The sequence below is a fragment of the Aythya fuligula genome, chromosome 1, assembly GCF_009819795.1.
Source record: "Aythya fuligula isolate bAytFul2 chromosome 1, bAytFul2.pri, whole genome shotgun sequence".
Taxonomy (NCBI): domain Eukaryota; kingdom Metazoa; phylum Chordata; class Aves; order Anseriformes; family Anatidae; genus Aythya; species Aythya fuligula.
This window is the reverse complement of record NC_045559.1, coordinates 65,641,491-65,663,495: the sequence shown is the minus strand read 5'-3', so window position 1 is coordinate 65,663,495 and position 22,005 is coordinate 65,641,491. Positions and strand designations below refer to the sequence as shown.

The window sequence follows — 22,005 nt, the reverse complement described above, 5'->3', positions numbered from 1 at the left end:
TTTATGGCAGTCTATTCCTTTCCCATTTTTACTACACCAATTCTAATAAAAGGGAGGGAAGTGGCAACCCTCTCTGGAAAACCACAGCAGCCTGTAGCAGCCTGTATGGTGGAGTCAACTATCCAGAAGAGCTCCAGAAGCCCAGGGCAGTACCTTCTTTGCTTTAGTCTTCCTCCCCACCAAAGAAACCTGCAGTTGGCCACGATGCATGGATATGAAGAAATTGGAGACAGAGAAGACACTACTAGCATTTGTGATGGAACTCTGTCTCCTGGTTTTTAAAGAGATTTGGGCATCAGAGGACTCGCTCCCTATCATAGTCTCCTAAATCTTTATTGTTGGGGAAGAAAGGGGAGAAGAAGAGAGGGAAGATGCCCTTCTGCTTTGCTACACACTGGAGAGACAGCTACTGCTGGCCTTAGTCTTCGTGGCCACGGCTCAGAGGCTGTTGGGCTTCTTTGTTCTGTTTTTGTTGCGACTGTTTTGACACTGGAAAATACGGACTGTGGGACAGTGGTAACTGTGTGCTGGGGCAGGGGTGTTACCAAGCAGCATTCCCTGGCTGTTAGGCCCCTAAAAGGGAGAAGCCCTTAAGTGACTGAAACCACCATTAAGACTTTTCAGTGTTTTTATTTTTTTCCTCTGTATTTTGTTTTTGCACATTGGAAACGAAGCTTAAGTCCTGCCTGGGCCCTCAGTCACTTTGACCCTTTTATGTCGATTAACTTATTTTTTTAATACTTGAAAGAAGATTCATTTTTGTATCTTTTAGGAAAAAAAAATGGACGAGTGATGGGTGTGTGTGCCTGCTGCATCCTACAACTTCCACTTCTAAATTACTGGACGTTGTTACCTGTGGCTATTTATTAGTGTTCTTATTAATAATTTTAATGTTACACATATTTGAGTGTGGAGGGAGTGTTTTAACTCTGTTAGAGGAAGACACTACTGTGGATTGTTCCCGGCTTCACAGCAAGGGCAGCCTTTGTGGACCCCATGGATGTATCCTGCCCTAGCAGATTTCCTTTATGACAAAATCCTGCGCACTCATGGAGTTGTAAGAATCTATTTTGTGCTCCTAGCATACTTTTCATCTGCATCCCAGAATCCCTCTGTTGGACTAATAAACCTATAATTTATTTAAATTTTTATAACAAGAAAGCCAAAAACATGAGGTAGAACTATCCCATAGATCTCTTTCTCGCTGAAAGATGGGACCCTCACACTCTTGAGATACAGCTAGAGGGACTTCCATGAAAACAAAAATAGCACATTTCCTGCTGCAGCTGTTGGAAGAAGCTCCTCTTGGCTCAGCTAGTGAAGCTGCTGCTTTTAAGCCATGAGGGTACTCATTGTAACCGTACATTAAGTAACGAGCAGGACATGCACTGAGCAGTTCAGTACCATCCACTGTTTTACAGCTTCTCAGAGCACACTAATCCTTAACTTGTTGCACAGAGCTGAAATAGCACTGTGTGTTGGGTCTGTGTCCCATCCTTAACGTGATGCGTTAAGAGGTTCTTTGTGTTTTGAGGTTTTTTTTTTTTTTTTTTTTCTTTTTCTTTGGTTTGTTTTCCCTTAAGTTGTTGCCTATTCTATTTTCTTAAAAAAAAAAAAAAAAAAAGTACTAAGCCTGCTCACCAGTGTCTTTGCGGAAGTGTCCCATGTCCCATTCCCAAGCACATTCACACAGCATGCTGGCTCTTTCAGCTTAGATATACGCTGTTGGTGCAAGATACCCCAGCAGGGCTGAACATCCTTTAATCTTTTGTCCCAGGATAGAAATTATCAAGGTTTCTTGCTGTTGACTCTCTACTTTCTTCAGAGAGGTCTTCTGTAAGCCAGCGTCTACAACCGGAATTCACCTCTGACTCATGAGCATATCTCAGGCTGAGCAAGAATGGGTTGGACTGCCTCCAGGGTCTCTGAGCAGGGCTGGCCGTTAGCTGTGGAAATGTATTTTATCACCTCAAGAGTTTCCCCTTTGCCCCCTCTACTGTTTTCTGCTAAGGCATTGCAAATGAAACCCAAATGCTCGTGAAACAAAGCAGACAGGCAGCTGCACTGCTAAGGTTAACGAGGCGTGCTAGGATGCGGTGCCTGCTCTACCGGCACCGCGGGACAAACCTCTTCAGGAGTGCTGGCCTGCCTGCGGGACGGCCAGCAAACAGGTGTCCCCCTCCGTCAGTGCAGGGGCCAGCAGCAGAAGCCACGTCGGTAACAGGAGTTTACAGTCTGCTTTTGGGGGGCCAGTGGAAACTGGAGAGGGAAGAGAGGGAAATGAGGTAGTTTACAACAAACTGTCTTGCACAGAGAAGTGGCCTCAGTCCATTTTATAGTGCACGATGTGTAAGGACCACATCTAACTTTTAACAAAAGATCACTGAATGTGAGCTGTAGAACAGAAAGAAATCCTAAAGAAGAAATACCAGATTACTGCTTTTCCCTTTCTTGCTGGAGGACACTGACTAGGTTTTTGCAGTGCCTAAGAGTGGTATCACTTGAGGGCGTAACGCCCTCCTGCAGGGGGAGACCACCTTTTCTAAAACTGAACTCTTTAGGTCATGCTAAAGTCCTCCAGCACTGAGAATAAAAATGAAAGCCTAACGTTGCACACACAAATTAGTTGAAAATACATGAAAGGGAATCTTAAAAGGCCTTTTTATATCAAATGGTTGTAAAAGGCACAACTTGTATTTGCTGTTCAGTTGCACTTTAAGAATATAACTTGCATATCAGATACTGGGTTTTTTACTATCTGAATATTTTTAATTCAAATTTTATATTTGTAAAGCTGAGGAAGGCTCTTGTGACCACAAGATTCCTTATTTGTATCAGAATCCAAGTCAGATGTTCGAGCTCCTCGTGCTGTCCCTGCGGGCAGCAGCACATGTCTCAGCCGCGTGCACGCAGTGACGTGCCTCCGTGTTGTGTCTGAGGGTAGAGGAGAGGCCCTCGGCTTCGAGCAGGGGTCCCGGGCCATACCAGGGGCTGGGCGCTTCCTCCAGAGCTGAGCTCGGGACCTAACCTGGGTTTGGTTTTAAATGGGCACGCCGAGGAGGGGGCAAGCACTTCAGTCCCCTAAGGGGAAGGAAAGGGATAAAGGGAGGGGATGCCTCCTGGAAACACCCGGGAGGCAAATGAGGATGGGGGAGTGAGGACTGCCAAAACAACCAATCTGCTGTTTTTACAGTACGTTTTTATTTTTAACCGTTCTGTTCCTTTTATCATCTTTTCATTAAAACTCACAAATGGCTGTAAAATCCTGAGCTTCAGAGAACTATGCATGGGGAGATGACAAGTATCTTTCAGCTCCAACTTTCAGTTAACCAAAACCCCATGGTCTCGCTAGGGCATGTTACGAACCACATTGCTGAACATATTTTAGAGCAAACTGCAAGTTTTACAAGTCCGTCTTACTCTCTATCTGTCTCTGCATTTTATGTAAATATTTGTTTGTATGTACAGACACCAGTGGGCCCTTGGGTTACCCCTGCGGTCTGAGTTTTGTGCAAAGCCTAGGCCTCTGTTAGAACAACACAGTGCTTGCATAGACCTAGTCACCACGTTTGTGTGCACTCTGGTGGTTTTTAATATTTTTATACATCCTAATCTTGAACATTATGAAGTATTAGAAGTGTTCTAGACTGCATGATCTAGAGCAGCCAGCAGTTCCATTTTTTTAGCAGCTGTTCCTAAAATGTTCACAGCTACACCTTGTTTGGTTAACATTCTTTCAAAATGAGTTTTCAATTAAATGTTTACACCAAGCACCAGTGGATGAGAAAGGTGTTGCGTTATAAAATCTGTGTACAAAATGAAAAGCCACTGTATGGCTGTATGGGAGTCTAAATCATCACTGTCTGCAATAAAGAGAACTCTTTAAGCGTACTAAAAAACCAGCCTGTATATAGTTGACAGAGAGAGATTGCTTGCTCTTGACTATTGCAAAATAGCCGAGATTAGAAGCTTTCCAAAAGCCTCCACTTTTGAATTGCTCCAGAGTACTGCTGTAGGCAGGGTAGTGGGCAGACGAGGATGTCACTGACAGTAGATGTGAAGGGGAGGATGCCAAGTTGTGATGGCATTGCAGTAATTTAAATACTCTCTGTATCTGTGCGTGCATGCGTGTGTGTGTGTGTAAAGTCTATTCCAGGTGAAGGGATCTGCTTTGGCATCTTCCCTTTTGAATGAAAGTAAACTCTGATATTCAGATTGGTCAAGGCTTTTATGGTTGGCATTTATGGAGTGTTAACAGAAAAGCGTATACCCTACCTGTAAAAAGAAAAAAAAACAACAAAAAAACTAAAAACCAACAACAAAAAAAAATCCCTCTCTGTTCCAGCCTGTTTTCTCCTGTTTGGTTGTGTTTCATCATTTGTTTTTATGCACACTTGCTTCATTGGTGTTGAGATTTTAGCACCTCAGATGGCCAACTGAACTAAAAAAAAAATAAAGTCATTAATTATTTTTTCTTTTTGTTGCTGGAGTTACCATTTGTTTCCCTTGCGTTCATTCCCACAGTTGATGATAGAAGAGGAAGCCAGGAGCCTAAGGGAATGTGATCTTGAGATAAGATTAAAAAAAACACAGGCGTTACAGGACTTGATGTTGGCTTTTCTATTGGCAGAACAGTTTGAGCCCTGCTGAATTACCTGGAATACAGATGGATCTTCACAAAGCCCCAGCACATGGTCCTCCTTTCTCCGATTTTACATTGCTGCTTCTATGAAAAGAAATTGCAACAAATAACTAAAAAGGGGTGAAAGTAATCAAAATTCAATTGCAGGAACTAGGATTTACTTTCTATAGCTGTAGTTCCCTTCCTTAGTTTACAGTCCTGGCGTGAGCCCTGGTACAGTTGTGTTCAGCAAAACAGGAAGAGTGACACCAAGCACTTTGCTGCTGATGTCCCATTTTGCTTTAGGCCTCCACCACTGCATGCCCTTGGTTCACCCGCCCTGTGGCAGCTCAGGAAGGTCGGGGAGCTCCACGCAGCTCCAGAGCGGTCTCATCAACATCCTGGAAGGATTCGGAGGTGAAACCTCACCAGCGTGTGTCAAGAAAAGCTGTCTCACCTGGGTATCTCCTGTTTGAGAGAGAACAGATGTTCAGCTCGAGTGCTGGGTGTTGCATCCAGTAAATGCCAGGAGTTTAAAGCCCAGAGGAACTGCAGCCGCTTCACGGCACTGCCATGATCAAGTATGTGAGGCGAATCATAAGACGTGTGCCTTATATTTAGCAGGCAGAGAACACGCAGGATGTGGGAAATCCCGGCCGGGGATTTCCTGCCCGCCCACCCATCTTCAAAGCAAAGGATAAACTCTGGTGTTTGTAAGGCGGCTGTTTTAAAGCAGACCTCCTAGGGCACCAGGAAGGGGATGCCAGGCCTTGGGGAAAGTTTTGTCCCCAGTGCAGTGGCATGGCCCTCTCCTTCATTCAGGCACCTTGGTAGGCAGGTGGGTGCTTCTCTGGGGATGTTTCAAACTCTGCAGTTGTTCCTGTCTTTTTTTGGTCTCTTTTTTTCAAAATGAGAGAAAGCTGAGTTAGCTGGGAGGGATCTCTGGTGGCAGAAGGCCGTGATTATTTCTGCTGTGTGCAAGTCCCTCCCTTGGTGCCAAATAAGAAGTGGGTGTATGGGAAGTGACCCCTGGACCCCCAGACAGGAGCTCAGCTCTTGTTCATGGCTTAGGGCACTTGACATCCTGCTGCCTCAACGCCTCAGGGGCTGACCCTCAGCCTATGCCCATCAAGCACCCAGGAAGGCCGTCTGATCGCAACCAGGTAGCCACAGGTGCTGCTGTTTTATGAACGAACAGCCAGGCCCACAGGGAGACCATCCCACCTTGTTTACTCCGGCCAAGAGCCACACTGACCCTGCAGAGCCCTGAGGTGAGCAGCGTCACGCTTCCTGTACAGATTAGCCATGTGTGGGTAGGAAATAACACCAGAAAAAGGCTCTCTAACAAAGCACTCCTGTCTCAGGAGCCCTGCATTGTGGCAGCTGTTGCTTTCAGTTTCAATGGCTGATAACGTAGCCCTCAGGAGCCCCGGCACTTTTACACGTGGCCTTCCTTCCGTCGAAGCTGCCTCGTGCTCTGCGCAGAGAGGGGCAGGCCGGCAGTGGGGCAGAGAACCGTGACCCTCCCCAGATCCTGGGGTCCAGCAGTGACCATGGCATGAAAACGCCGCTGGCTCTGAAGAACAGCGTAGGAAGGAAGATTTAGATACGTTTGTTAGGAACACATGATGTCAAGATGTGGCAGCGCCTCTTTTTGGCAGCAGAGGAGAGAGATCATGCAATACAGCTCCTGCGCCTGGATAAAGGCAAAGATCCAGGGTGTTGGTTTTTTTTTTTCCCACTTCTGTGTATTTTTCTCTATATTATACAACTTCACAGGAAAAAAATAACTAGAGATGAGTTGTGCCTAATAGTAAGAGAGAGCAGCAGGTGAAAAACCTGGCATTCTGGCCTTGTGTTGATCAGTTTATGAAAAATGTGCTGTAACTGCTGCCTACATTAGCAATTGCGCTTTTAAGTTCTGCATACAGGAGAATGCAAACCTAATCCTCCCAGGATGTGACCTGGCCACATGTCTTTCCAGGAAAGGGGACTGGAGGTGATTCACATTAAAACTTCGAGCAGGGCCTGAGCGTGTCTTCCTCCCTCAGATCCCAAGCAGCAGCAGCAGCAGCAGCGGAGCTGTCACGAGAGAGAAGGGTCCTACAGGTGGCGGTGGGCGAAACCCACAGTGCTGGCATGTGGGTGCTCGACCGCATCCTCCCAGAGAGAGGGAGGGGGCCTTCTGCTTCTCGTTAAGAGACATCACTTGATGGAAACGATGAAGTTGCCTCCTTCCTCTTACACAGCACTCAAAGGAAGAAAAAAAACACAAAACCACCCTGTCCAAACCAAACCTCATAAAAAGTACCGTTTCTCTTGGCATGTTTGCTGTAGATGCCTGTAGGCAGCAAGGGAATGAGTAAACAAAGATTTCCAAACCTGCTGAGTATATGGTGCTTTTCTGAATGTCTCAGATACGGAACCACGTGGTTTCTTTTAAGTGAAAGACAATGTCGCTTTATTATTAATATTTGGTATAAAAATACATGAAATAATCCAATTTACTCGGATACCAGAAGCTAAAAAATATGCAGATTTCTGAGGAGAAACATACGGCTTCTTTGACTAAGAAAAAAGAGAAAATAGGGGTTTTGCCTACGTGGGGCTAGCAGTGCGTCCTTTCCAAGACCAAGTTCAGCAATTTGCAAGAAGGAAGTCTCCCTGCACGTCTCTTGTCAAATTCCTTCGGAATTTAGAAAACTTGGCAGAGGACGAGCGCATTACTGGAGCCTGACTCTGAGCCCGTTTGCCCCCGATTTTGCAGGAATGCCGAAAATAGCGAGCCCTCCCTCGCCACAGCCTCGGGGTGCCCGGTGTCACAGCATCACCTAGGCTGGAAGAGACCCCCCGAGATCGTCTCCGACCTGGCGCCAGTCAGCCCTCCCCTGACCCCATCCCTGAGGGGCTGCGCGGGGTGCCTCGGCGCGCCGGGCAGGAGCGCGAGCCTGAGAGGAAATCTCCTTGTGAAAGAAACACGTTTATTTTAAGCAGGGCTAAGGCGAGCGGGACCAGCTCCTGAGGGAGACTTCCTGCAGGCGGCCCATGGCGCTGGCCCGGCGCCCAGGGGCGGTGCGGGGCGGAGCGGGGCGGAGCGGGAAGCATGAAATGGCGGGCGGGCGGCGGGGGCAGGGCGAGAGCGGCAACGGCGCGGGGACGGAGCCGGCAGCACCGGGGCTGCGCCCGCGGGGTGAGTGCGGCGCCGGGGGGGGGGAGGAGAGCAGCGGGAAGGCGGCGGGGCCAGCAGCGGGCCGGCTGGCTTTGTTCCACCCGCTGAGCCCTGCCTTCAGCCGCTTGTTTTTATTTTTATTTGCGTTTAACTCGCCGCCCGTCCCCCCGCTGTCGCCGGTATCGCGATGGGGCTCCCTCCCGCGCTGGCTCTGGCCGGCCGCCAGGTCAACCCGCTGCTGCTCCCGCCGTTGGCTTTGTCCCCTCGGCTGCTCTCTCCCAGCCCGTGTGGGGCCGTGCCGGGAGCTCTCAGCCCAGAGGGCGGCTTTCGGGGGCTTACTGGGGGTTGATCCTGCGGCAGGGACCCCCGAGGGACCCCTGCCCTCCAGCAGGAGGGGCGGCTGCGGGGATGGGGGGTGGCAGTGGGGGAGCAAGGGAAGGGCGGCCCCTGCCTCTCGGAGCGAGTCTGTGGTGACTTTGTTTTTTTTTTAAAAGAACAATGTTCTGTAATGTTAACTAAAAATCAGGGCGCCAGCGCCTCAGAATTAGTTAAACTATGCCAGGCTTTGTGCGGAAGGCCCAGGTTCCGCTCAGAGCAACGCGCCCCCTGCTCTGGTGTTTCCTGGGGTATCTGGGTTAAAATTTCATGCGCTTCGTTCACGGCCTCCTCAGCCCTTTGGTGGAGGAAGGAGCGAGGTGGTTCCCCAGCAGGAAATTGTTTCTAAGGTGTGTTTTCTCTTTCCTTGTAAAGGATTTTTAGAAAAAGTCCACTTGTGTGTGTTGGGGGGGTGATTGGGGGTTCTCTTATCATCTTTTTTTGGTCTTTAGTCAAACCGAAACTTTTTTTCACCTGCTTATGAAAGCATAACATTGTGAAGGATACTGGTTGAACGGGAGGTCTTTCTGCATGGTCTTGCATTCTTACTTGCCTCCTCTTTCTAATTAAGTATTTATTCGTATCTGCTGAATTTAGGAAGGAAACACAAGACCACTTGGTTAGGTGGCTTCGTTGGGGTCCCACCAGCCCCTCGCCGATTTCTTACACCCAGGAGTAAGCTGGCACAGCTCGGTGTGCTGCGTGTCCAGCTCCATGCCTAACCAACACCATCAGCAGGATCGTGCTGCCTGTGCAAGCCTCGAGTCTCCGTGCTCGGGACTCCTGTGCTTGCCCCCAGCACTAGCAGGCTGTGCTTGGGTAACGTGGGCGCCTTGCAGAGATGCTCGGTGGCTTTTGATTTCCGTTAACTCCAGAGCAGTAAGAGCTGTGGTAATTATAATTGGGGAAGGCTGGTGTGTGTGTAGTCCGTGAGCACTCCTGGCATAGCTGACCCCTGTTAGGCTGTTTCCTGGTATTGTTTTTCCTGTGTAACAGGATGGCGGGGTCACCCTCGCTCCTCAGAAGTCTTGAGGAGCTGGCAGATCGAACAGATTATGCTGTGATAGGATGAAAATGTTTTATCTGGAGGCAGGCAGGCACATAAATCCTGTGACTGCCACCTCTGGAGACCTTTCCGGAGTGGCTTGGCATCCAGAAGTTATTGCTTCCCTTATTGCAGGGTGCACAGGCGAGTAGGACGTAATACCTGATACAGCCTTGAGCCTGTAATAGCCCCACACACGGCCCGCTGACATAACTGCAGGGTGGTGGCTGTGTAAGGTAGGCTCCTCCATAAAGCTGCTCCTGGTGCCCCTGGATATGAGCTACCAAGCAGCAGGGGGTTAGGGGAATCAGCCCAGCCACTGGTTTTCTCTATTGAAAGGAACTGACTGCAAAAGAGCAGGTTTCATTTCCACCTGTTAGCAGCCCCTCAGCTGAATTTACCAGCAAATCTGATATTTCTTTGCATAGCACCTTCCTCTGGTTTTCTCTTAGCATGCTGTGGCTTTTTGCCTGCGTCAGATTGCACTTTATTTGGAGCTGGAGTTATCTTCATATCTGCGTGCTGTACCAAGCCAAATGCTTGCAAATATTTTTAATTAGGGGGTTGAATTTGTAGATTGACTGGAAGTGCGAGGCTCCTACTTGAAGTTTGATCCCATTTTAGTTTTGGATGGCTTATCTTGGGATGAGGAAGCTGGGCTAGTTAAAACTCATCAGTTAATGGTTACAGGATGGATGTAGCTGGTCCTTTTCCTGAGGATTCTGTATCTCTTTTGACCCAAGCATGCCTCCTGGTCATGGTGCGGTTTGGCTGGGCTGTCCTTGGTGGTGAATATGAGGGAAAGGTTGTATGCTGCAATATATCCTCCTGTGTGACACTCCCCACTAAAGGGGAGGGGGTCACTGGGGCTCTGAACTCCTTTTACTTTGAGTGTTTTGCTCAGAACATGACTTTATAATCCCAGGCTTCCTCCTCAGCTTTGGCTAAGGTGTGAGCAGGGCACCTGGGCTATGGATGCTGGATTTTTGTTGGTGTCAGCAAGCCTGCTGTGTTTCCTGTCAGAGCACCCCAACCTTTGGTTAGTTCCTGCTATGTCCTCGCTGCAGTGTCACGGTGAACGAACAGGCGGTGGCCGTGTCTCTCTAACTTGCTGAGATGTTTTTAATATCCTTAAAGGAGGAAAACAAGTTAATTTATCAGTGTAACTCCCAGTGGCTTGTTTAACCCTTGTATTAACTAACAGCTATACAAAACAAATCTGCTTGCATCAGCTAGCTGCAGTATTTTGGTTTTGTTCTGACATTCACGTTGACATTTTTACACTTGTATTTGGTTTTGCATTCACTTTCTGGGACAAAACATTAATCTGTTTCCTCTTAAGCTAAAACTGAAAGTGAAATAGGCTGCATTATTTTGTGCACTGTCATGCTTTTTCTCGCAGTAAAATCCACGCTTTTCCGCATCGCCCGTGGACCTACAGCTGGGGAGCCCGAGGCAACGTCGAGGAGAAGATTGATGCGGGGTGCTGAGAAGTAAGAAGGGGTGTTTCCCCCGGGCAGCTGCTTGGCAGTTTCCAAACAGCCCCGTTGCACTTCTTTGGAAGAGAATATTCTCTTAGCTGTGTGTTGTTGTTTAAAGGTGCTTAGCAGAGATCACGCTTTCTTTGTCCTCACAATGCTGGTGAGTTGCTGTCGAAAGAGTTTAATTGGATCTGAGAGAGCTGTGTTGTCACCATCCCTTCTGGTTGCACAGTTTGAATGGGCTCCTGTCTGAAGAGGTTCCACCAAAATGACTCCTTTTTATTTTACTGCTGGCTTCACCTGTTTAATTTCTGTGGCAGGAATAAGAGTTGGAAATGCAGCACAAGAGGAGAGGGTTCTGAGGGCCAGCACGCTTTGTGTCACCGGAGGGGATGGTGTCTGGCTTCTCTGAGGATCACCTTGCCTGCTTGTACTGATGCGTGGCTGCTTCCTAGCAGACAGGGGTGTTGGTAGCTGTGGTGTGTCTGACCTTCGGAAGGAAGGAAGCCCGCTTAAAGTGCATCGTGGTGTTTTTGCAGAAGTTCTCAAGCACTGAGATGGTGCTGCACATGCTGCCGGAGCAGCATAGCGTGCTGCTGTGAGGATCTGACTTTATACCCTTTTTTCTGTAATTTCTTAAGAATCTCCTTAAGAATCTGAGGGTGCTCAGAGCTGGGTGAGATGGACAGGCTCCACTTCAAGTGGCCTGGGGTGCTGAGAGGAGCCCGTCCTGCGCTCAGCACCGTTGCGTAGTATCTTGGCCAGTGCCCTGCTGCCGATTGCATCAGCAGGCTCGGTTTTGTTTAGCAGGGGACTTTGGTCGGGTTCCTTTACAATGTTCCCTTCCCGTTCCTGCACACCTAGTCCCACATGTCCCCTGCTGATCCTGCATTTAAAATCCTGTGCTGGGAGCATCTCTGCAGCTCCTGTGTTTCAGGAGGCCCTGCGGTTACTCCTCCACCTCCTGGGCCTGGAGGAGTAGTTCTGGTCCAGTGGTAGGCTCTGGAGCTGCTAATGTCCCCGTGTCTGTCTTTCCTTATCAGTTCCCTTCCTGGCTCTCCTGATGTCCCAGTCAGGCAGTCAGCTCGCTCGTTCCTTACTGCCGGTACCAGCAGTGAAATGCACCTCCTTCGCGAGGTGAAGCAGCGCTGCTGCTTTCCTGGCTGATCTGTGCTCGTGCTGGCACAGAGTCTGGGTGTTCAGGACGAGGAGGTGTTGTCCTCTAGTTGGGGTGGCAGCTGCTGTGTCCAGTCCCTTCCAAGGGCCGGAGCGTCTCCTCAGCTGGTCCCCAAAATAGGGGGATGTGCAGGTTCCCCTTGGGTCCCGCTGAATCCAGGGTCTGGCTCTGTGCGTTGGGGCAGCCCGAGCTGCAGGCTTCGTGCTGAGTAAACCCAGCCCTGCTGCGTCCCTAGGCTGGCTCCTGAGGTTGGATATTAAAACCAGTCATCACAGCAGCCCACTTCTTCCTTCTTTTCCCCTCTAAAGAGGACTGGCAATGCGCTGTGCTCCCTCCTGTCTGCTGACAGTGCCACCTGGGGGAGAGCCTTTAGAGCTGAGGAGGAAGCGGGATGGCTTTTCCCACTAGGCAGTCCCAGAGCTGCCCCTGACAGCTGGAGGATTGCTGTAAGCGTGTAGTCAGCAAAACCTCCAGCCAAAAGCACAGGATTAAAAATAATGTGGCCCCCCTGGGAGATTAAATATGTCTCATAAAAAGGTCAGTCTAACTATTCTCTTTAGAAGAGCCTCCAGTAATGCTTCTCTTCAAAAAAGGGGAAGAAAAAGCCCACGGAACTGGCTGTGGTGTGTGCCTGAGCCCACGGGCAGGGCATCTTCCCTCACCCGAGGAGCTCGGTAGCTCTGAGACACGCTGCTGACTCCTGTAAAGCTGTTGCCCCTGTGGCATGCTTTGGGGAGCGTCGTGAAATTGGGTGGCTGTGGTTTGAAATGGGGATTTAAAACATCAGGAGACAGAGCGAGTTGCATCAGCTCCACTCACCCCGTCTGTAAGGTGATCTCTCCCGTGAGGGGCTCTGCCCGCCAGACAAGCGAAGGCCGCCAGGTCCGGAGATGGACCTGCAGGTACTGTTGTTCCCTTTGCTCCACGATGTCGTCATCCCGACTGCCAAAAATAAATCCTTATCTCCAGCTGCCAGGCAGAGGAATCACTGCGCAGGCTGCAAGCTCTCCCCTTGATGACCGAGGCCTTTTCACGGCTTCTGCTGTGAAGAGTTGGCTCCCAAGCCAAGGTGAAACAAAGATAAGGATCTCGACAGAGCACAGTGAGAGCTTTGGCTGACGGCGGGGCTGTCTGGGCGTTGTACAGGATGTCTTGGGGCTGAGAGGAGCTGCTAAAGGAGGCAGTGCCACCCCCTGCTGCCCAGAGGTGTGTGCAGCCAGGTTGGACATGGAGGTGTGTTGGCGGGTTAGCAGCTGTGTATTTGCTGGAAGTCACCATGGGCTTACAGGAAGACAGAAGCGCCTTGGGAAAGAGATCACCGTGCTTGTTCCCGGCTGTCGGATCCCAGGGAAAGCCCAGGGTGTGTGCAGGTAGGCCTACATCCACAGGGGCCCTGCAGCAGCTTTTGGGCAAGAGCTACAGGGAAGTGATGCCCTCGCTATTTTGGACTCTCCGAGTTTATCTTCTGAGGTCAGACCCCTTGTGGGACATCTATCGGTCTTCCAGCACTTCTCAGCTAGGAGAAATGCTCGTTTGTCATGTCCTTCCTAGCCCCACGGGAGCAGGCGGTGGCTCCTAGGAGGAGTTGTGAGTAACTTTGCCTCTCTCTGCCCACGTGTTTGCTCCTTCCGAGCAGTGGGACTCGCTGGGCGCTCTGCTCTGCGTTAACACAGAACAGCTTTTGCTGCTGGTGCCCAGTTTGAGTAGGAGGGGTCGCTGCTTATGCTATTTTTTCATGTTTTGGTTTGTTTTGGAGGTGATCTCCCTCAAGTTACAGTGATTCAGCTCGACGGGGCTGGCACCATTTCAACGTGCAGCTCGTAACTGAGCAGGCAGCGGCCACCGAGGTGTGGAGGGGGAGGAAATAAGGAGATGAAAGATTGGTGGGGAGGAGGATCAGCAGGCTCACAGCTGCATCTGTTCATTCCTGGCTGTTCTGCTGAGTGGCTGCTTGACGCGGTGCGGAGCTGCAACAGACTGGAGGAATAATGCATTAAAATTAACTGGCATTTTAACTCAGATACCGTCCTCCATAAAATACTTTCTAAGGCTTTTAGCAGTTGTAAAGCAGCCTTAGCAGCTGATCAAGTTTTACTCTGAATCTGAGTATAAATAGAGTTTGTAATCTCCATCTCCATCTTACTTTCGTTTTTCCTACTAAAGATACTGTTCATCCCATAATAGGTAACTTCTTACATCCGTTGGAAGATATCTTAAAATCCTGATCTACAGCTTTCAGGGTTCAAAAGCTTTAATGAATTAAACTCAGATGGCATTGGTGTGATTGCATTTGATTATTCAGGGGTTTGCTCTTCGAGGGTCTGATCTATATGTATATGTATATATATATATATATAAAATATATATATATTTTTTTTTTCTGAGCTGCCACGAAGGAGTTTGACTTCTCAGGATGAGCTCTGTAAATATCAAAACCCCTTGTATTGATTCAAGGGAGTTACCTAAATTTGAGGCCTCTGGAACAAGTAGTTTTAAAAAAAAAAAAAAAAAAAAAAAAACTATCTTTATGGTAGAGAGCTGTTTTGTGGCAGGAAAGAAGTTATTTCTTCCTGGTCTCAGGTGTGTTTGTGACCACCCAAGTGGAGCTTGCTTAGCCAAAGGCTGGAGCCCCTCAGGGGCTCTCACTGCCTGGGTGGTGATCGCTTGATGTGGGGAGAGTTCATGAAATCACCACCTAGAGCTGCTTTGTCTCAATTTCTTACCATATAAGTACTCGGGGAGTGCAGGGGGACGTTTTGTTTTAGTCTGTTCTTTATGGCAGCCCCTTAGCTCAGCCCAGCAGGCAGCCTCTCAGTTTGCAGTTAGGACGGGTGATTGTATTTTTGTGCTTTTAAAATAACTTTATTTTTGTGGATTTTTTTGTGGATGAGTGTAACTTGGATGAAGGGGATGATGAGCTGATCCCCCACGTGCTGCAGGTCCCTCTCTGGGAGCAATGCCAGGGCAGGGGCCGCGCTGAGGCTCCTCTCCTTTCTGCCAGGACCAGCTCACGCGCTTGTCTCTCTGAAGAGCACCAAGAGCTCGCCAAATGTGGCGTTCGGATGTTCAGAGCTGCTGCCAGGCAAGCTGCAGCTTTCCAGGAATCTGTGTGAGGAGCGTGAAGGCTCCAGCGCCCCGTGCTGGCTCCTCTCCGTGCTGGGGAGCTGTGCAGGCAAGGTGCTTGCATGGGCATGCCCCGAGCTGCTGTGCTCTGCCCCTGCAGCCCTACCAGCAAACCGTGGGCATGCTCGGGGGGGAAAAAATCTGCGTGTGTCCAGAAGTCCCCCTCGGCTGCTTTCACTCGCACACCTGGGTGCTGGTGTGCAGGCTGCAGCTGTCCTGGCTCCAGTGGCACCGTGCGCCTCCCGGAGCTGCGGGACGCCTGCCCTGCATCTGCTGGTGAGGATGGGGAAAGAGGGAGAGACTTGCTCAGCCTGTACTCGTATGCCAAAGTTAGATCCCGAGCCCAAATCAGCCAGCGTGGGTTTGTCTGACCGGTTATGCTGTGGTCCCACGTGGAGCTTTTGGCATCGGCCAGGGCTGGGTGGGGCTGGCAGTGCTGGGGGAGCCCAGGGTCGCTGCAGTGAGTGTGGGTCTGAGGCAGGTGTGGCGTGGGCAGCACAGGCTCAGTGTGGCTTCACGCCTCCTGTGGTCTCAGCTGTGGTAGCTCAGGAGGTGGTGGTTAACTCGGCGGGCCTTCGTGTCAAAGGATCTCCCCTGTTCCCTACTGGTAACACAGACACCTCTGTTCTGGGCTGAATTGCTTTGAATGGAAACTTTTATACACAAAATCTGCAAGTTGAGGATTTAGCTTACAGGTGAGTTCCTGATCTGGGTGACTCCCTGCACAAAGCCAAGGTCCTGCTGCTGACTTAATGCTAACTTCCCAATCTTCTCTTGATTCCAGGGATGCCTTATCAAATTCTCCCACCTTAATCACCATCTCTCTCTCTCTCTTCCAGCAAAGACAAAGCCCCAGAGAAGGGTTGTCCTGTCCTGTTTCCTGTCAGGTCCCAGGAAATCAGAGGGGACTGCGTTCTAACCAGGCAGCACGCTCCTTAGGGTCGAGGTGAGTGGCAGCAGCACGGATTTGAACTGAACAGAGAAACAGCGTGATGCAAAGCCATCTGTTTTAGGAATCTAGAAGTTCAGCATAATGATTAAGTGAAAAGAGCCCATGGCTTAAAGGCTGCCTGCGGGCTACTGTGTTTTGTGTTTTGTTTTTTGTTTTTTTTTTTTTTTTTAAAAAAAGTATCTTTGAGGTTGTGTTTTGGTTCTGGGGACTTCTGAGAGTCTTTAAAAGCTGGGAAATTCCTGGTCTCTTGAAGCTGTTACTGCGGCTTCCTTCAGAGTTTGAATTCATTTCTGCTTTCACTTCCTCCCTCTTTTCCCACCTGCACACTTACCCCTCCACATCTGTGTTTTAAATAGTTACTACAATAAACTAGGGTCTGTCATCGTGAGTCCAGATCTTTGGTGGCTAGTTGGTGATCTGGCCAGGTGGGCTCTCAGGTGCTTTCACCCCGTTTGGGGTCAGCGGGTGCCTGTGCAGCAGGCAGGCTGTTGCCTGGGGTGAAGAAGGCTGGGTGGGAACGCAGTGCCTGTTTTCAGCCAGTATCTTCAGCCAGTATGCAGTATCTCTGCGTGTGGGGGGCCTTCTTCGTGTGTATGCAGGAGTTACTTTTTGCCTTTCCCCACTTATTCTCACTCTTGCAGGGCAAGGACTTTGATCTCAAGCAGCGGGTGACGAGAGCTGCTTTGTTTCTGAACCCATCATGGAACAGGTTGGTTTCAAATGGGGCTGAAGTCGCTGGTTCTCCTGTGCACTTGCTCTGAGATGCCCTGAAGGGGCTGGGGTTCAAAATGTTGGGCTCATCTTCCCCAGAGTTCATGCTGGGGCTTCTGGTGCTGCTCCTCTCCCTCACGAATGCAAACAAGAAGCAGATGGAAACACTTAGTTTGCAAGCTGCTTCCTCGTTGCCTCAGTGTGAGACTCTCCCTTTAGACTTGAGATGCAACTGATTTTAAGAGCCTACAATGTCTGATTAAGCAGCAAATTACTAAAACTAATAAACTGACACATTGCTGCGATCACTTCATTAGTGCTTTGTGTGATATTAAACACAATTCTGAAGCTACTATTTATCACACACAAAGTCTTTGCTAAACATTTAAACTGCTGTTGAAATGTCTGCTGCTGTCTGTACCTCACTTCATGTTAAGGTACAATTCTAGCCCTCTTTCCTCTGCCTTTCCTTAACTCTTCTGGCCATAAATCTGGTGCCAGTTCCAGTGGGTTGTTCTGGGGATTGTTGCTGCTGTCTGCAGACACCCATGCTCGGGTCGTGGGAGGTGTGCTTTCTCTTGGTGCTTGATCATGCACCTTACTTCCCATTTGTTTCCACTTCCAGATGTGTTGCCCTTGTTCCGCTTCCTTGCCCAGTCTCCTCCCAAGTAAATATGATGCCACAGGCATCTGAGGGGGTTTATTGTGGAGCTTGTCTAGATCCCTTTCAAATGAAAAAAAGAAATAAAAGCTGTAGATTTTGAAGGCTGATGCTGTTCTCTCCATTCCTTACCTCATTACTGTTCTGACATTTAAGTGGGGAGCTGTTGGCTTATCTCAGTACAGGAAGCAGAATGCCCAGTTCCCAAATACAGGGGTAAAAACTTTGAAATGCAGATCTGTGAACGGAAGCAGGAGACTTGTACTGAGTACACAGCTGTGCTTTAAAAGAAGAGCTCTGACCAGGGATTTAGTCCATGCCAGTGCTAGAAACATGCAGGAAGAGGTGAGCTGATGCCTCTGCTGTGGGTTGGTAAGAACAGAGCTGTCTGGTGTTAGCCATCAGGCAGTTCTGTGTGTGCACATCCAGGAGTTGGCATTAGTTTGCTCAAGTCTTGTCAATTGGGCATCATCATGCAATGGGCCCGGAGGAGGCCAGAAAAAGGTGTTCACTGATGGGAAAACAGAATCTGCACGGACCTACTGAGTGGGACTTGGGCTTAACAGTGATTCCTTCATGTTTAGGATATCCATAGCGGTGGATTTAACCAGATGGAGCGCATGCTGTTGTTTGCTTTCCTGGAGGAGTCCTCTGGTTGTGAGTTTAAAGAGCAGCTGCCGTCCCTACGAAGCCAGGGGATCGTGTATCCTCTGCAAGACATCCTCTACTGTGACAGTGATGGCGAGCTTCAGACCGATGGGAATCGGAGCGGCCACTTCCAGAACGGTGAGCAAGGTGAGTGCTCTCTTCTCCTTCCCACACGCCTTCTCTGAAGGGGATTTCTGGAGCACCTGTCACCCTGGGCAGCCCGTCAGACAAGGGGCGCAAAACTGGTACTGATGATTGCTGTCCTTAATGTGATCTTCAGCAGTTCTGCTAGGTCTCACTCTGCTCCTCAAGGAGTTTGCGCACTTGGGCTAGGCTTTTGGAGCAGCTCTTCTGGTACTGAACGAATCCCTTTGTGCTGTACCAGTGTGGCAGAAATGGCTCCTCACATAGTTTCTCGTGCTGTTCCTGTTCCACCTGCCATGAGCAGCATGGCTGTTGCCCCTTGCCCAGGATGTGTCAGCTGGCACTCTGATCTCAACCCAAGGAGCACGAAGAGGAACTGCTGTAGTAAATATGCAGCCATCATAGAGAACTATTGATTTCACACCCCAAAGCAACAATGGGAAGCTTCTCCAAAAGGAGATGCTTGGTTTTAGGTAGTGCTTAAGGCACGGGTCCTGACAGTTTTCACTTGAAAAATCGTTCTCACTCTGTTCCCTTTCCCTCCCTAGGCAGGGTGTTGGCTGTAGCAGTCCTGCAGAGATCTTGGCTGGATATGTTCTGACTCCCCTCCTCAAGTTTTTTGTGTAGGGTGATGCAGCACTTTACTTACACTACAGCTTAAAAAGCAAACACATTTTTAAGCAAATGAGTTGTTGGCTGCTCAAGAGAGCTGTAGCACAGGCAGCTGTCGCAACAAGGGAGAAGACTGGGGTGGGTGGGGAGGAGGCTGGTAAGGGCAATGGGAAGGATGCCATGGGACAACTTACCTGCACTGAACCCAGTCTGACTGCAGCCTGTGAACTAAATCCTGCGCTGTGTTGGCAGTGTTTGACCCTGAGGTAAATGAAGAAATTGTCCGGACCATTGCTGCTCAGCTTGCTGAGATTGGAGACCAGCTGGATAGAGAAGTCAAAGCAAAAGTAGTAAATGATCTAGTGCAGCACTTCCTGAATGAGAATCTGTCTAGAGAGGTGAGTGAAAAACAACCTTACTAGCAGATCCTTCCTGCTGTAACTCAGGAGCAGCAGACTTGTCATGCATCTCTGCAGTTTTTATGCCTTAATTATTGCAATTTTAACACACAGCCCTAACACTGAACTTTGATGTGAAGATTTTACTAGAGCTGATGCTGTGATGGAGCTGTGTGCTGGGGCAGCCTTTGTCCTGCCAAGTGGGTTACTTGTGCTCTTTGTCCCCTTTCTGCAGATGGGGAAACAGAGGTAGTTGTGGACAAGGACTGACACTGAGGTAGTTTGTCCCTTATTTTGTTGTCTCAAGGGTTTATCTTTAAAAATCAACTGTCTGGTTAAGGTTCAGTATTCGTCCTTAAGATCTTTGAACTCATGCTGGGTCCTGTTGGTCTGTTGCTTGTCACATGTGCAAAAGCACTCCTAGAAGCTTGGTTTGTGTTTATTACTGTATACTGTGAGGCAATAAGTGGTGAAACCCAGTGCTTCCTTCCACAGTGCCCTAACCCTTTAGCTTACAGGCTGTCAGCGCTGGGAGTAGTGCTGGGGTTTGGCCTGGGTGGGTGACCTGCACTTCACTGCGGTGTCTGCCCCACCAAATGGTGTCATGTGCCTTGGTCCTTGGCCCAGCATCTGCTGTGCCTCGCTGCTCTGCAAGGGAAATAATTGGAGGCCTGTGGTATTAAACCTTTCTTCCCTGGATTGGATCCAGAAGCACAACTTGTATCTCCAGAGACCTTTTTGGCATCTTCAAGATATAACTGGCTATTTGGCTTGTTTGTCTTCCTCTGCCTGTGATGAAGTTTCCTATGCTCTACAGGCTAGTGCTGCCTTTGATTTGAGGGTATGCCTTTTCTGAAAAGGCAGGACTTTTTTTTTGGGGGGTGTTCTTGTTCTGACCCCCCGCACTTAGCAAATACACAAACCAATGGCATTCCCCACTCCTCGGGTCTTGCTGTCCACCCAGGTAGGTTCCAGGCTTCAGTTTCATTGCCTAAGCTTTCAGTCCTCAGTAAGGCAGAGACAAACGTGACCAGGCAGGCCTTGATTTTTCACAACACTGGTGTAGCTTGATGTGTGCACGTGCACATGTCCTGCTTGAGGAAGACAGTGTTTGGACCCCATCTCTAGCTCCTGCCTGTTTGAAGGCTCTTCTTTGAAACTCGCCTTGTCATCTCTGCCACCCCACCCGGGCGGGTGCCAGACAAAGACCCCTTTCTCCCACAGCTGCTGCACTGACACCCTCTCTCTCTGCACAGGAGATAACCCGGTGCCTGTCGCAGGCTGTGGAAGTGCTTGCACGAGCCATCCCCTCAGACCTGGAACGAGAGAAGGCCATGCTGGTGCTAGCGATGGTCCTAACGAAGAAAGTGGCAAACAAGGTGCCCTTCCTTCTCCAGCGTGTCTTCAGCACCACTGTGAACTACATCAGCCAGCACTTCCATGGCTACGTTGCCAGAATGGTGAGTGCTGACACGGCCCCGCGGCTCTGCGGGTTACAGCCAGACCTCAGTGCCCTAGGTCGTGTCCCTGGGAGTAACCAGCTGCCTGGTGGGGAGGAGCTGCCCGTCCCTGCAGCACCCAGCAGACAGGGGATTTATTCTGTAGGGCAGAAAGTTGTGACTGCCTCTTGTCCACGCAGTCACCCTAGTGGCAGAGAGGTGGCCTGGGTGTGGGGCAGCGGGACAGCAGCCCCCAGAGCGCCTGGCTCGTGTCTCTGCCTTGCCGACTTCGGGAGCTGGACAGGCTGCAGCCAGCCCCTGCCCGCTCCCCTGCAGCAGAGGCCGTGCTGCTGCTGCCCTCCCCTCCCGGGGGCGGCGAGGCTCAGTGGCTGATGCTGGTTCTGTTTCTTCCCCTGCAGCTGCGCGAGTGAGAGAGCTCCAGCCCTCGGTGTGGAGAACGGGCTCCTGAAGACTTTGAGCAAATCCAGATGCTAAAATGACTTCTCCTGTTCTTAACTTCTGGAATACAGCTGTGAAAGGGAAGGCAGAGCTTTGTAGATAGGCTTTTGTAGACTGGCATGGCAATGACGGTAGTGGGAGCTGCATGGCAGGTCTGCCAGTGCCTGCAAGGTAGAGCGCTTACCCCGTCTAATTCACCAGCTTGGGTTTTTTTCCTTTCCTTTTCTTCCCCTGTCCCTGTTGGTAGCAGATGTAGTGCAGGGAGGGTGCGGTGGGCACTGAGCCATCCCTCCCTGTTTCTCCTCACCAGCTGTCAGGTTCTGCAGCCTTTTGTGCTGCAGCTGGGCCCTGCTGTGGGTGAGCCCTTCCCGGGAAGGCAGCGAGCTGTAGAAGGGGGGGTTTATCAGCACAGCCCACCATGGCCTGCGTGGGGGGGGCAGCTCCGCCCTAGAGGGGTGCTGGCAGCAAGCAGCCTTTCAGAAAGCACGAGTGTTTGGCCAGGGAAGGCTAAAATGCAGGTGCTACATCATCCACACCAACCTGGGGTTGCTTGAAAAATCAAACTTTAGGTACAAGGGCAAATTGTTGTGGGGAATGTGATCTGGCTGTGCTGGAGGCAAGGTGGGCTTTGGCTTTAGCACAGCTTGCCATAAGGGGAGAGAAGGCAACAGCCGTGTGCCCGGCGGTGTACCTGGCATCTCTCGTCAGCAACCTCTTGTGGTTGTGTCTCAGGTTCAGTTAGCAAACGTGGACTCAGGGTCTCTGATACTTGAACCGCTCACACACAAGGTGGCTGAGGTTTTGCCTGTGATTCAGCTGCCCCTGAAGAAACAATGTAAATACTGTAGTGTTTTTGCTGTTTGTTTTTTTTTTTAAATAAAAATGTCTGTTCTCAAGAACTGTACTTCCATAAGGATTTGAATTTCTACCTGGCTCTGCCTCAGGAGGTGTGGGTCTTCTGCACGTGTTCTTGTGCCATTCTCCTTCTGA

General features: G+C 49.9%; 1 protein-coding gene across 1 annotated transcript; it reads left to right on the top strand.

Annotated features, from left to right (window-relative positions):
* Positions 1-7,763: 7,763 nt before the first annotated feature.
* On the top strand, positions 7,764-21,867 carry BID (BH3 interacting domain death agonist). Its single transcript, XM_032195123.1, has 7 exons — positions 7,764-7,811; positions 15,831-15,937; positions 16,585-16,652; positions 17,900-18,110; positions 18,972-19,117; positions 20,374-20,577; positions 20,976-21,867. Exons 3-7 carry the CDS (start codon positions 16,644-16,646, stop codon positions 20,985-20,987), a joined length of 582 nt encoding a protein of 193 aa, XP_032051014.1. The 5' UTR covers positions 7,764-7,811; positions 15,831-15,937; positions 16,585-16,643; the 3' UTR covers positions 20,988-21,867.
* The last annotated feature ends 138 nt before the right edge of the window (positions 21,868-22,005 follow it).